This window comes from Brassica napus, chromosome A4, assembly GCF_020379485.1.
Source record: "Brassica napus cultivar Da-Ae chromosome A4, Da-Ae, whole genome shotgun sequence".
Classification (NCBI taxonomy): Eukaryota; Viridiplantae; Streptophyta; class Magnoliopsida; order Brassicales; family Brassicaceae; genus Brassica; species Brassica napus.
The window spans coordinates 2,642,857-2,659,185 of record NC_063437.1 but is presented as its reverse complement, the minus strand read 5'-3'; the positions used below and the strand labels follow the sequence as shown (position 1 = coordinate 2,659,185).

Here is a 16,329-nt window from a genome sequence, read left to right as displayed (position 1 = left end):
CGTCCATGCTTTCTGACCCTACTACGGCCAACGCTTCGATTGAGCTTCTAGCGTTGCAGGAATGGGAGGAACTCTCTACTGCTGAAACTGCTTTCTTTTTCCAGAGGTCTCACATAAATTGGCTTTCTGTCGGAGATGGAAACTCCAGGCTGTTTCATAGGTATGCAGCATCCAGACAGGCCATAAATCACATTCATTTTCTCACTTCGGAGTCGGGGGAACGAATTGATTCTCAATCAGGCATACAAGAGCTGTGCGTGGTCTACTTCTCAGACCTCCTTGGCGGCACGGTATCAGAGCCCATGTTTATACAGAGCGATCTTGACCTTCTCTTCGATTTCAGATGCTCCACACAACAGGCTACAAACTTTCAGAAACCCTTCTCGGCTGAGGATATCAAAGAAGCCTTTTTCACTCTGCCTAAGAATAAAACAGGTGGCCCGATGGTTATTCTGCTGAATTCTTTACTTCATCCTGGTCGGTGATTGGTCCTGAGGTTACGGAAGCAATCTTGGAATTCTTTAAGTCTGTTAGTCTTTTGAAGCAATGGAATGCTGCCAACTTAGTGCTTATACCCAAAAAGCTTAACGCGTCTCATCCTTCCGACTTTAGACCCATCTCCTGCCTCAACACGCTTTATAAAGTGATCTCAAAGCTACTTGCTTCAAGACTTAAGGAGATCCTGCCCTTAATGGTCTCTAAATCACAATCAGCGTTCCTCCCGGGGAGACTTCTTGCGGAAAATGTGCTTCTAGCAACAGATCTGGTCAACGGTTACAATACACAGAACCAGACTCCCCGAGGCATGCTAAAGGTGGACTTAAGGAAAGCATTCGATTGTGTCAGATGGGATTTCATCATCGCCTCTTTACGTGCGATTGCCATTCCGGAAGGTTACATCAGCCTCATCAAAGAATGCCTCTCCACAGCTTCTTTCTCTGTTTCAGTTAACGGAGCTTCGAGTGGCTTTTTCAAGAGTACTAAGGGTATCTGTCAGGGTGATCCGCTGTCGCCGTATCTATTTGTTCTGGCTATGGAGAGTTTATCCCGACTGCTTCTCTCTCGATATGAAATAGGCATTATTGGCTATCACCCGCGAACACAACAGCTGAAGATCTCTCACCTCATGTTTGCGGATGATGTAATGGTTTTCTTTGATGGAACGAGCAACAGTCTTCACGGTATAGCTGAATGCCTGGATGATTTTGCTTCCTGGTCTGGCTTACACATGAACACTCTAAAAACAGAGCTGTTTACTTCGGGATTAGAACAAAGGGAGTCTGATGCGATTGCTTGCTACGGTTTCCCCTCTGGTAACTTCCCCATCAGGTACCTTGGTTTGCCTCTCATGAGTCGTAAGCTTAAAATAGCTGAATATGCTCCCCTCATGACCAAGATTAACAGAAGTTTCCACTCGTGGTCTGCTAAACTGTTCTCGTTCGCGGGACGGCTTCAGCTACTGAAGACAGTAATTTTTGGCATGGTTAACTTCTGGATGTCGGCTTTCCTTCTCCCTAAGGGCTGTATCAAATCCATTGAATCTCTGTGCATCAGATTCTTATGGTCAGGAAACACGGATAAGAAAGGCATAGCCAAATTAGCTTGGACTACGGTTTGTCTACCCAAAATAGAAGGCGGACTTGGTCTGCGAAACTTATCTACCTGGAATCAAGTCTTATGCCTTAAATTCATTTGGATTTTGCTGTCTAAAACCCCATCGCTGTGGGCTGATTGGCACTGGAGTATTCACCTGCAAAATAAATCTTTTTGGGCGGTTGAAGTCTCTGTTAACGACTCTTGGGCATGGAAGAAGTTGCTGGATTTGAGACCCCTGGCGATTAACTTCTGCAAAGTCAAATTGGGCAACGGCAAAACAGCGAGCTTTTGGTACGATGTGTGGACTCCTTTGGGACAGCTAATTAACTATATTGGCCCCAATGGCCCAAGAGCTCTTCGAATAAGAAAGGATGCCAAGGTTGCGGATGCAATTATTGAAGGATCATGGACCTTACCTCACCCTAGATCGCAGAAGGAAGTTGCTCTACACTCTCATCTTACCACTCTCTCGCTGCCTCTAGCTATAGACATTGATGATGAATGTGAATGGATTGCTGGTGACTCTCCCCTTTGTTTTTTCAGGGCAAATACTACATGGGAGGTACTTCGGCCAAAAGAAGATGTAAAGCCATGGGTGGACGTGGTGTGGTTCAAAGGAGCGATACCAAAGAACTCTTTCACCATGTGGATAGCGAACTACGACAGACTTCCGACTCGGGCGCGTCTTGCTAGCTGGGGCATGCCAATCTCCCCTCTATGCTGCTTCTGCTCCTCCACCGAGGAAACCAGAGACCATCTTCTTCTGTCTTGCGATTATAGTCAGGATGTCTGGAGGGAAGTGTTTCTAAGATGCCAACCTCCTTCATCAGCAATAACAAATTGGGCAGAGCTCCTCTCTTGGATCAGAGCCCCCACCTCCACAAAGTTTTCCTTACTAAGGAAACTAGCGGCTCAAACTGTTATCTCTCACCTTTGGAAACAAAGGAACAACCTGCTTCATAATCAAACCTCTGTTCCTGCTGCCTCTGTTTTCCGAAACATTGACAGAGAACTAAGAAACATCATCTCAGCTAGGAGAACTAGGAAAACTTTCAATTCACTCATGGTATTGTGGCTGAGATAGGAATGACTTCATCGGCTGTCTAGTAGGTTATGTGTAAAGATCCATCTTGTTTTTTCTCTTTTTTGCCAAGATGACTTTGTCTTAGGTTTCTTGCTTATGTAAAACCTTTCTTCATTCTATGATATTTACAATTTAGCAAAAAAAAAAAAACGTTTGATTGCTCAAAAAAAAAAAAAAAAAAAACAAAACAAAACGTTTGATCTATCTAACACGTTAATTGTATTTAACTCTAACATGTAAGTTAAAATTACAACAAACTCGTTATTCGACTACATTACATGTAGTGGATGGATGTATTTTAAGTCTCTTGAAAGTGCAAATAGTTTTTAAACATTTTTAGTTTGCATGGTAACAAGACGAATAGAATAAGAAAATCTAAAAACATATTATAAAGTATGTGGCGTATTTAAGAAACCATGAAAAAAAATTCTAGATACTACGAGAGCCGGCTTAATAATATTGGGGGCCCTTGGGCAAATATTTTTTTGGGCCCAATAATTAATTAATTATAATATTATTACTAAAAAGAATATAGAAAATTTTAACAAATAAACTATAACTTATTAATTCTGTTTGTGTTTTAAAATTCTAAAACTAAGATAACTACGTCATTTAAGTACAAAAAAAAAAATCTGAACTCTTATTGTAATATAAGATAAAAACTATACATTTGGACCTTTTGTGACATTAAAATAGATTAGATTGTGGATGGGCTCTGGACGGATGCATTATTTTCCCTCCCCATAAAACCGGCCTGGATACTACAAATATAAAATATAACCAAATAAAATGAACTAGGTGATTTTTCCGTGCTCATGCACGGATACAAATATTTCTAAAGTAAATATACTGTAATAATTGATTGCTATTTACTTTAATTACACATATGATTTTATATATGTTATATCTAATCGATTTTGTTGTTTTTATAGTCAATTTAGTTATCATTTGGATAAATATATTAAAATTTTGATTAATTTCTTATTTGCATTTAGTTGGTTGTTGTCTTAGATATGTAAATATATTTTATGAAGATTATCTATAACTTAATATAGCTTTTGCGTAGAATGAAATAAAAAAATAAACTAAAGTGTATGATTCCAAATTAAATAAATTAATATAAAGATAATATTTTGAAGCATTTATATAAATTTTACAAAAGAACTAAATTGTAACTATTGGTTAATATTTTATTTTCATTTTTAATATGTTTTGAGCTGTCTTATGATTCATATTTATAAAATAAATCAATATTTTTATAAAGTTAAATATTTTTATCCTAGTTAAATCTATGATTTTAGATATAAGTTGTATTAGTCGAGTCACTTCTGTTGTGAGTATATTGAGTTACATATATTCTTTTAAATTTAAAATGAAGTATAATTATTTTTTATTATAATTAAGTCAAATGAAATCAATTTTATTTATCGTTTAAATACGTACGTACTTTCATAATATTTATCAAATTATATGTTGATGTTTTTTTTAAGATTAGAAAATAACACAATGCTCAATAGGAAATTACATGCATAAGTAGCTGATACATTTTTGGAAACTCATGAATACATATCAATATTTACAATAATTAAAATATTTTATAAATTCTAAATAAATTTATGCCTTCGATTTATTGAAATAAAACTAAAATTTATTTTAAATAATATTAAAAATCAAAATTCATATTTGCTTTGGTATTTTTGTTATGGTTATACTAAGTTCCACAAACATAAAAACATAAAATTTAAAAGCAAATTTAATACTAAAAAATAACTTTAATAATGATAAAATATAATGTATCTACCTCATTAAACTATTTTGTAACTATTTGTTCAAATGATGTTTATTTTTAAAATTTATTTTTAGTTTGTTTAATATCTCTTAAAAATATGCAGTAAACAAATTTTTGATCATTTATAAAATAATTGTTATATAAATAAATATAATTTATCGATATTTTTTTCAGTGATTGAAAGATATTATAGTCAACTAAATATATGAAAATAAATAAAACACTTCAATAATACTAATTATAAACTATTTTTAGTTAATTAAACATATATCAGTATGTTACTTAATTATTTTGTGTAATCATCTAAGAAAATAGATAGATATACAAAAATATTTCTATTACTTTGTATTTTTTTGTTTGAAATTATGTTTTAAGAGAAATAATATTTCTTTTACTAATATCAAGATTATCTTTGTAAATTGTTTTTAATGAAATCACATTATATACAAATTTATATTTTTTTCATCTAAGAAAATATAGATGTAAATATAGTATTTTATTTCTTCAAATGAATATTTTAAGTTATTAAAAAATATTTTTTTAAATGTAATATTACTATTTTGTGAACTTTCTCTTTTTTTTATGAAATCATATTATATATACATATATTTTCGTTTTTCAATAAGTTTTTTTTTTAACTTTATCAAAAAATTCCTTTTTTCTTTTATGTATATTTGTTTTTTGGAAAATTTTAAAAAGGAAACTAAATAAAAAATAAATAATCTCTACTAATAAAAGGGAGCTTTTGAGGCTCCATAGGGCGTCCACATCAGCGGAAATGTTTTTTCCCGAAAGATGACACGTGGCATAAAATATAGTTTTACATTTTAATATTACTTATTTTCGAAAATTGTAAAAAATATGTAAACATACAGCATAAAAAATGGAAAAACTACATTAAACATATGTAAGATTACTATTTTTCACTTAAAAAAAGACGGCTTATCTCCATAATATAACATTACCGTTTTATAAAAAAAAACAAAAAACATTATATATAATTTCAAAAATAATAATATATGTAAAACATACAACATAAAAATGGAAATACTACATTAAACATATGTAAGATTATCATTTTACATTTAAAAATAACAATAATATGTAAACATACAACATAAAAAAAATGGAAACTTTACATTAAACATATGTAAGATTACCATTATTCACTAAAAAAACGGTTTATCTTCATAATGTAACATTACCATTTTATAAAAAAACGAAAAAAATATAAATATAACTATTTGATTATTTGTCCAAGTTCTTCTATTAAACATTGCCGTTTTACATTAAAAATGGAAAAATACGTAAAGATTTAAATATCTATCTTAAAATATAAAATATAGACATTAACTAAATATAAAGTATAAGAAAGAGAAATACTCAATATAAAAAAATATATAATAAGTAAATATTATAAATATATAAATATACGAATTATATATACAATAATAAGTAAATGCACAATTTCAAAAAATGGAAAGAGTACATTAAATATTAAACATCTATCTTAAAATGTAAAATATAGATATTAAGTAAAGAGAAAGTATAAGAAAAAGAAATACACAACTTAAAAACAATGGAAAAAGTATATTAAGATTTAAACATCTATCTTAAAATATAAAATATAGATATTACGCAAATAGAAAGTACAAGAAAAGGAAATACACAATTAAAAAAATGGAAAAAGTACATTAATATTTAAACATCTATCTTAAAATGTAAATCAATCTTAAAATATAAATTTATTAGTAAATAGAAAGTATAAGAAATAGAAATACACAATATAAAGAAAAATAAATAATAAGTAAATATATAATATAATCCTGAAAGATGACACGTGGCATAAAATACAGTTTTACATTTTAATATTACTTATTTTCGAAAATTTATAAAAAATATGTAAACATACAGCATAAAAAAATTGAAAAACTACATTAAACATATGTAAGATTACTATTTTTCACTTAAAAAAAAGACGGTCTATCTCCATAATGTAACATTACCGTTTTATAAACAAAGCAAAAAACATTATATATAATTTCGAAAAATAATAAATATATGTAAAACATACAACATAAAAATGGAAATACTACATTAAACATATGTAAAATTACCATTTTACATTTTTATTTAAGAAAATAATATGTAAACATACAACAAAAAAAATTGAAAAACTACATTAAACATATGTAAGATTACCATTTTCACTAAACAAAAAGACGGCTTATCTCCATAATGTAACATTACTATTTTGTAAAAAAAATATTATATATAATTTCGAAAATAATAAATAATATGTAAACATACAATATAAAAATGGAAATACCACATTAAACATATGTAAAATTACCATTTTACATTTAAAAATAACAATAATATGTAAACATACAACATAAAAAAATAGAAAAACTACATTAAACATATGTAAGATTACCCTTGTTCACTAAAAAAACGGGTTATCTTCATAATGTAACATTACCATTTTATAAAAAAAAGAAAAAAAAACATAAATATAACTATTTGACTATTTGTCCAAGTTCTTCTATTAAACATTGCCGTTTTACATTAAAAATGGAAAAATACGTACAAATTTAAACATCTATCTTAAAATATAAAATATAGACATTAACTAAATATAAAGTATAAGAAAGAGAAATACTCAATATATAGAAAAATAAATAATAAGTAAATATTATAAATATATAAATATACGAATTATATATACAATAACAAGTAAATGCACAATTTTAAAAAAATGGAAAGAGTACATTAAATATTAAACATCTATCTTAAAATGTAAAATATAGATATTAAGTAAATAGAAAGTATAAGAAAAGGAAATACACAATTTTAAAAAATGGAAAAAGTACATTAGTATTTAAACATCTATCTTAAAATGTAAATCAATCTTAAGATATAAAATTATTAGCAAATAGAAAGTATAAGAAATAGAAATACACAATATAAAGAAAAATAAATAATAAGTAAATATATAATATAAGTAAATACCAAATTTAAAAAATGGTAAATTACATTAAGATTTAAAAATATATATTAAAATTTAAAATATAGATATTACGTAAATAAAAAGTATAACAAATGGAAATATACAATTTAGAAAAAATGGAAAACGTACATTAATATTTAAACATTTATCTTAAAATGTAAAATAGAGATATTAAGTAAATGAAAAGTACATGAAATGGAAATACATATACAGGAAAATAAATAATAAGTAAATAATGTAAATATATAATATATGAATTATATATGTAATAATAAGTAAATACACAATTTTTTTTAAAAATGGAAAAAGTTCATCAAGCATTAAACATCTATCTTAAAATGTAAAATATATAATATAAGTAAATACACAATTTAAAAAATGGAAAAAGTACATTAATATTTAAATATCTATTTTAAAATATAAAATATAGATATTACGTAAATAAAAATATAAGAAATGGAAATAAACATTTAAAAAAATGGAAAAAGTACATTAAGATTTAAGCATCTATCTTAAAATGTACTTCTATCTTAAAATGGTAGTAAATTAAATAAAAATGAAAATACCACATTAAACAAAAAAAAATGTATAGTTTTACATCAAGAAAGTCCCTATAAAACTCATTATTCCATCCACATCAACCTCACACTATTAAGGAAAATTTCAAAGCACTCGAGCAAACAAATGGTTTCACCATCAACTCTTGCCGTCCCAGAAACCTTTAATGACCTTGAATGAGATTTTTCTTATAACAACAAACTTTTTGTTAGGTGGATTCATTGTTGGGAAACCCGCAACTTCCAAAAGCTAAACTTATTCATGGGAATTGAATTGCTTTTCATAGACTCAAAGGTATTCTTACAAATTTAAATTAATCTAATCCATAATTTTATTGTTAATATTCATAATAACTCTTTCATGATCAAACCATTTCAGTTAATAACCATTCAAACATTTATCCTGAAACACTTCCTTCCTCGCCGAATCAGGTATTGGTTCATGTTGATTTAGTATTGTTTTTGGTTTACTAACTGGTTTAGGATGGTCCTATTGTAAATATAATTTAAGTTTGTTTAGCATATATTATGTTTAAAATAACTTAAATTAAATAATAATAATATTATGCTTAAAATATAATTTTAGAGAGTTTTCAAATATAGTTTACAGAACATTATAGGTGATGAATTTAATTTATTAAATTCGTTTATTACTTAAAACTAAGTTTTTTAAAAAACATACTGAGTTATAAATATCAATGATGGATTGGTGAGTATGACATGAAGACAAAAATATAAATATCTGATTTTCAAGATAAGAAATTCAGCTTTTATTCATATACTCAATATATAATATCTTAAATTATTTTTAAAAAATATACATAATTTTTATATATAGATTAATCTTCCAAACTTAAACTATTATATTATATATGAATAATGTTTTTAAATAAAAATAATTTCTGATTTAAAATAAAAATAAAAACAACAAATGGTTATTTTCAAATAATGGATGTAATTTACATTATACTATCATTTAACAAGTATTAGATACGTTTTGATATATCATTATTTTCTATTTCCAGAAAACAATAAATTGTTAAATATCAATATCATCTAGGTTAAGTATACGAACAACACAAATTCAAACATCACAAAAAATATTTACATAACCATTATAATACAATAATTTAATCAAAAAATACAATTAAAAAATATTAAAAAGAATAGTTATATACTTATTATTTGAAAATAAAATATATTTTTGCTAAAATTTTACTTACCTGGCCAAGGAGATCGACCATCTTTTTATGGATCGATCGAATGTTGAGCATATGGTCCATCCGAAAATACTATGCAGTTTAATAAAATCTCTAAAACATTTATTCCAACACTCAAAAGATAGTTTTGGTAAATATGATAACTAGATAGCCAATAAAATTACAAAAAAATATTTAAATAGTAAAAAATATGTTAATTTAACGTGTTAAAATTTAAAAATAAATTTTAATTATGACATGCATTTTAACATTTATATAAATATATATATCATAGCCTAAATATAAATAATTTAACAACTTAAATTAGAAAAAAATAAAAATCCCGGGCGTAGCCCGGGTTAATCCCTAGTAGTATTTTAAATGTAAGGTTTTTAATTCATTATGGTATTAGTGTAATCAACCATCGTGAGAGTTAACGTGAGAGCGACACACAGGAAATTAACTTTTCAAATAATATTATAGAGATTTTATATCTACAAAAACCAGGAAAAACAGTAATGAAAATAAAATGCAAGATTTTTGTCGAATGAATAATTTCCCCTATATATATAACATTAAAAACTGATATCCTTTTTTGTGTTGTTGGTATGTGTATATTTCTTAGGAATAAATCGAGATTGACCATCTCCAATAATATTTCTTTTGAAGAAAAACATCAAAAACTAAAAAAAATTTCTTTCTAATTGTATCTTTTAGAGAAAAATGAAGACATAAACAATAACACATTAATTTGAGATAATATTATTCATAACCACGTTTTAATTTTGAGTTTTAATTTACGTAATATTTATATTTTATATCAAATTTAAAAGATTAAATATTTGTGTTTTTACGTTAGTTAAATCATTAATATTTTAATTAATATAATTATAATTCATATAAATGATCATATATTTTATGAAAAACTAAATTTATATATGTGATAAAATTACAATTTGGTAAATTTTGTATGTTTTAAAACAAAATTATTAGTATAATTGAATAACAATTATTAATAATAAAATATTTTTGAAATATTGTTTTGAAGAAGAAACGAAGGAAACTACTAGAACAAATTTAAGCTTATTTTGATATAAGTGATTAAGTGAACTACTACAAAAGAAAGAAAAATGGACCTACCATTCGTGCAATGTCAATACAAGCAATCAAGCATTTGACAATACTGTTTCTGTGCAACTGTTGTTGATGACGATGGAACATTCAATGATGTCAAAGCTATCACCTACGGGTGATGATAACTGGTATCCACAATGTTTCGGCTTTGATAACAGATGTAGATTAGTTACTATGACAACACGGGAAGATGCTAAAAGACATGGTTCTCTTCATTTAGCACATGGAATCAAGTGCAAGTGAGGAACCCCACAGTGATAAGGAATGAGTTGATTTGGTTCCCACAAACCATACTTCGTTTTTATTCATCGTGTGGCTTGCATTCGAAACTGTCTTTCTATAGGTGATCACACATAAGCTTGGTGTGAGCACCAACAATGCCGTTCCAAAAACATGGCCATTTATAGCACCATGATGATCAAGTAGATAGGAAGAACAACTTAGTTGCAACATCTTTTGTATCTAACTCTATGCCATTAGATTTTGCAAACAATTCAAATTTTTTCGTATTGCAAATATTTTTTTATTGATAAATAAATTTAACATTTAAACAAAAAAAGTTGGCATTATTGAATGGAGACATACATTGTACATAATACATTTGAATTGTATATGTTTTTTTTTGAAACAAAATTGTATATGTTCATCATGTTTGAAAATTATCGAATATATGTTGGCTTAGCTGCTCACTTTCCCTCATTGTAATGATGGACTTATACCTTTTTTTTTTTGTTTATGGGCTTAGATTAACTTGTACGCTTTTATTTTCTTTTTAAACATGTACAATTTTTTTGGGAAAATCTTTTGCATCTTTCAAAAGAGAAGATTTTCCATGGCGCATAAGTTGACATTATAAATAAATTATAATGACCACACATATACAAGAGTTTAGCAAAATGCCCAAATAAAAGTTAAATTACAAGACCTAAAATTTACTAGACTAAAAGCTATGCCAGATAGAATCTCTAACATGCCAATATCAAATCTCAAACCCAATTATTCGATGTTTTTTTACTGTAATCATTGCTGTGAGAGTCATCGACCACTATTTGGAAACTCCTTACGTTTCTATACTTGTGTTTTTTTGGCTAAATGGTAAATATTCATTAATGAAAATGAAAGTGATAAAAGTTGTTTAAGTACAAAAAGGTGGAAAAAAGACTTACGTAACAATACATAAGGATTTAGATGTGTGAAACAAACATAATCCCAAAAATGATCTACAACCGCAAAAGCAGTTAGGAAATCCGACGACGCCAACTCGTACGAAACCTACTCTCCCGACGACGCTTCAAAGTACGAACTCTGGTCTCCCGACAATGTTCCGAGCACACCACAATTTACTCTTGGCACGAACTCAGCAGAGGCTGGTGGCACTAATCCTTAGCACGAACCCAACGAAGACACGAACCCATCGAAATACTAAGACACTAAGAGCAACACCAACGGTTAACAATTCTTCTGAGTTTCTTTAAGTAGTAAAATATTGTTTTTTAAATAAAATTTAGTTAGCCAATTAAATTAAATTTTCTTTTATAAAGATAAACCAATACAGAAGGGACAATTGGAAGGGAAGATTCAGAAGCGGTCCTAAAACATCTCTGCATAGAACTTTGACTGACTTTTTCCATTTTTTTTTCTTTAGTTTTTACTGGAAGAAACTGTAGTAGAAGTTGCTGTTGGAGCTGCTCTAACAACCTTGTTCCAACAGTGTATGAGTAATCTGTACCCAACACAAACTATGGCAAGAGAAAAATATGGGATGTATGGCAGCAGCACCATAACACCTTGCAACACTCAAAACTGCAGAGATACGAATAGAACACAACGACTAGAGTACTACAACGACAACTCGAATCCTGGGAAGTTACATTCTACACAAGCAGCCACCGAGACTTTACCAAACAAAAGACAAAATGGAATATAAAGCCACGACTTTCTCATCAACTAAGAACCATAAGCTGACAGAACCACCAAAGTCTGAAACCAACGACGGCAAGCAAGAGTTTTAGACCTAGGGCAGAGAAAAGCAAACCCGACAATGAACCTTCGCGAAACAATCAACCATGAGCGCAAGAGGGGAGATGCTGTGACCGGAGAAGGGAAGGTGGAAGGTAATGCAACTCGGATTCAGCCGGAGCCCTAGACGACTCTACGCCAGCACCAAAGAGCAGTTGGTCGGTGCAGCGACCAAGACTAAAGAACCGACACACGAGGGCTCTGCAACCTTGAAGCGCGCCGACGAGGTGAGTGACACGCCGAGTGCCACCTAAGAGAGACGACAGGAGGCTTCTCCGACGAGACGCCAAGCGGAGGAGGAAACTCACGCGCCGCCGCTCCATTCCGCCGGGATAAACGAAAGGTTTGAGCAGATGAAAGAACATATCCCGCGCTGAGGACCCTCCTGACGAAAGCACGCGCCACCGTAACGCAGAGAGGCGCCGTAGATATAAAACCGGGAAAATGTTGTGCGGACGCAACCTCTTCCCAGAAAGCCGACTGCTTTAACAGTTCCATCCCTGCGAACCTCGCGGAACTCCAACCCGTCGATCTCTTGAAGCAGCGAACTCTCATGAGCAAGTTTTGTCGGAGATGAAGAGGCCACGAGGAGCGAGATCACTTAGCATATCGGCCGGTGGGAGAGGGAGAGACAGACAACAAAGGAAAAAAACGTAGGATTTGAGAGGGAGGAGATGCGGAACGTCGATTTAGATGTTTTTCAGAGAAAAATGAGGAGAGAGAAAATCAGGTTCTCGTTCTATGCTTGTGTTTTTCCTTACACTTTTCATAAATGTGATAACAATAGACTACTTGAACATGCTATCAGGACATATTCGAGCATGAATGTATACATATATAAACTTCAAACATTAAATTATTTTCTATTTTTGGTGTGGCAGATCTTAGCTTACTGATCAATGAGAGTTACACTAAGTTTCCGTATACTAGATCTACCAAGTCTTGACTTCTTCCCTATAAGATTTGACTTCTTTGAACTTGAGAAAGTGGAACATTAAATCAATCAACGTTACCATTACGTCGGTTGCTTGGGCATTGCTATCCATGTATAGGGAATCAAGACAAGGAACATCCCCTATATATAATTCCATTTTCTGGGGCTGCATTTTATTGTCATATGATTAGCAGTATATAAGCTGATCAACATCATTATTTCATTAAAAAAAATTGATCATTATTTCACTAAAACAATTAGCCTATGGTGTATACGCTCGTAATCTTTATAGACTACTTTATGGTCCATCGACACAGCCTTTATTTGTGATTGAGTAATGGGTGTAATACAATACATATCACTATATCAGACCAAATTAATAGAAATATGAGTAAAAGCATAATAGAAATAGGAAATCCAGCTGAAATATACATCGGTAAGCAATTACATAGATTTATAGAACAAATATTGGGAAGAAAATTATATCCAGATTCGAACTCAATTCTTAAATTAAAGAAGACAAAGAACAAGTACCAATAAACCAATAGACGTAGGCTCTCCTATCTCTCTGTCTTCTCACAAAACCAAAAGTCTCCATCTTTGAAACCAGATCTCTTCTCCGACGCTGGTGGTCCTCTTAGCCGGCGTCTGAGGGCTCCTCTCCCTTCGTCCTTGTTCTCAGCTCCACTGCTCTCTCCTTGTCTCTCTCGGGCTTGCTATTGGTCCTCGGCTGGTGCGTTGAAGCTTCCTCATCTCTTGTGGAGATTCTAGCTCAGCTGTAGCCAGATCTAGTTCAATGGCGATGATTGGGGCTTGGGTCTGTTGGTAGAGTCGGTTTTGTGGAGGTCGGATTCTCTGGTTCGTGCTATGGCTCTCTCCGGTTATTTGAGCGGCACCGGAGCGGTGGGGAGGGAATCATTGTGGGTTGGCGTCGACTCTTTCTCTCGCTTGCTTCGATCTCTGGAGGTGGCTTCAGTTTTTCCGGATCTAGGGTTTGGCCTGAGGGTGACGGCGAGTGGAGCTCCGGTGAGGCTTCTTCTCTGCGGATATGTGGTGGTGGTGTGGCTTAGAGGCTGCTCTATAGGTCTGTGCCTTCTGGGTTTGGAGTTCTAGTCTCGGTTCTTGGTTCCCTCGTTGTGTGGTGGTGTGGTGGGCCAAATTGGCTCTGGCTTTTGGAGATCCTGCTGCGTGTTCTAAGTGATGGGCACGAGTCGGGAAGCATTGCTCGCTTGGAGTTGTCAACCGAGTTAGGTGACCTTCTGTGGCAGCTTGTGTCGAGCTCTTGACTACATCCGTATCTTGTTGGGCTTGTTCTTCTTAGGTCAGGCTCGGAGCGGTGGCGGCTCGCTTATCATTCTTTTCCGTAATAAATGTGTTGAGCTATCGACTGGTTGGTAGTTCAGCCTTTGAACCCGTCAGTAGTTTGTTCTTGGCAAGAGCACTCGAGACTGTGGATGACGTATACGCTTCTCTAGGGTCTTCATCTTTCTTGGTGGTTTCTCCGGAGGTTGTGTTCTCAATCAGTCTAGCGGCTCTTCTCGAGTCTCCGGTTAAATGGGTGTACACGGTCCCGGGTTGGTTGGTTGGAGGTAGCAATCTTCAATTGTCCTTTCCAAACGACGTCATCGCTGGTTTAGGACCTTCCTCGTGCTGCCGGGGCGATACTTCTTGGGTGAGCATGCGGGTTCGAGATTGTGATTCTTTGTGCAGGTCGTAGCTTATTAGATTCCAGAAGCTGTAAGAGCCGTGTGTTTCAAGGTTTGGGTCGCCTTTCTCTCCCGCAGCTCGCGGTAACCGGTTCCAGCTCAGCTCACGCCTGTTTCTCTGGTTCGTCATTACTCCGGTGCTGTCTCGTACTTAATCTCAGTCTCTGCCTCTTTCCTGTTGATCATTATTTGCTGGTTGGGTTCTTCTGTTTATTTTAAATTTCTGCATTTTTATTACTTCGTGAATCTCTATAACTTTTGTCAAAATTAAAAATCTGGTAATAATATCTAACATTTTACCAAAAAAAATAAAATATAATTGAAATAGAGAAACATAGTGATCCAAAAGAGCCTAATGCATTTTTCCTAATGGTGATCGATGTCCCATGCACCACCAACATTTCACAATATATAGTGTTCATAAAAAAAAAGGGTTATGATCCACATGATATCCATATATCTCTAACGATAAATGTAATCTCAGAACTCTATAAGAAAGAAAACTCACTTACACATGCTCCATTTTTCTAATTGCCAAAATACAAATCCTTAGTTGTATTCCATCTTCTATAAAACTCATATTCTCAAAACCAAATACAATAAATAATTGTTAGTAACTCCATCTTTTATCACACTAATTTTTCTTCCGAAAATCATATGTTCACCAAAATTAACCTCATGTTTCAACGTGTATTATATTTATAAGATCATCTCCAATGTATTTTACTATTTTCACTTTTAAAATAAAAAATCTTTATAATAGAAGTGAAATATATTCAAATATATTCTTCTAAAATAGTAATATTTAAATATGAAGTAATAAATAGAGAAATAATATAAAAAAATTTATTATAAAAAAGAAAATAGAGGTGGATTAAAGTAATTTTATATCTAAATGTTATTATATAGGTAAAAATGACAATGAGTCGGAGAAAATCTAAGTCCGAAATAGTTTGCACAATTAGATAATAGGCTTGTTCTTTTCACCGCCGCAGACGCAGCGCAGAATGACCAAAATTATAACTGACTTTTGCCCAAATATGCGGAGAACACCGCAGGCAACCGTACTTTCCACCATTAAAATCAGACGCAGCTCTCGTTTAGCTGTCGCTGTTTTACCCAGCGTCACGGAAAACACCGGCGGCACTTGCAAAAAGTAATCGCAGCGGCAACTCATTTGTTCTCCACCATATATTTTCGTGATTTTGATGTGTTAATTTTGAGACGCTGACGCAGCGTCTGCGGCCGTGAAAAGAACAAGCCTAATGTAGTCCCACTTTCAACTTACTTTTCCTCCAAGG

The 16,329-nt window shown here is 31.7% G+C and overlaps 1 protein-coding gene across 1 annotated transcript; it reads left to right on the top strand.

The window, feature by feature from the left end:
* Nucleotides 1–5: 5 nt before the first annotated feature.
* LOC125608423 lies at nt 6–12,296 on the top strand. Its single transcript, XM_048778900.1, has 3 exons — nt 6–446; nt 545–2,662; nt 12,015–12,296. Exons 1-3 carry the CDS (start codon nt 6–8, stop codon nt 12,294–12,296), a joined length of 2,841 nt encoding a protein of 946 aa, XP_048634857.1.
* The last annotated feature ends 4,033 nt before the right edge of the window (nt 12,297–16,329 follow it).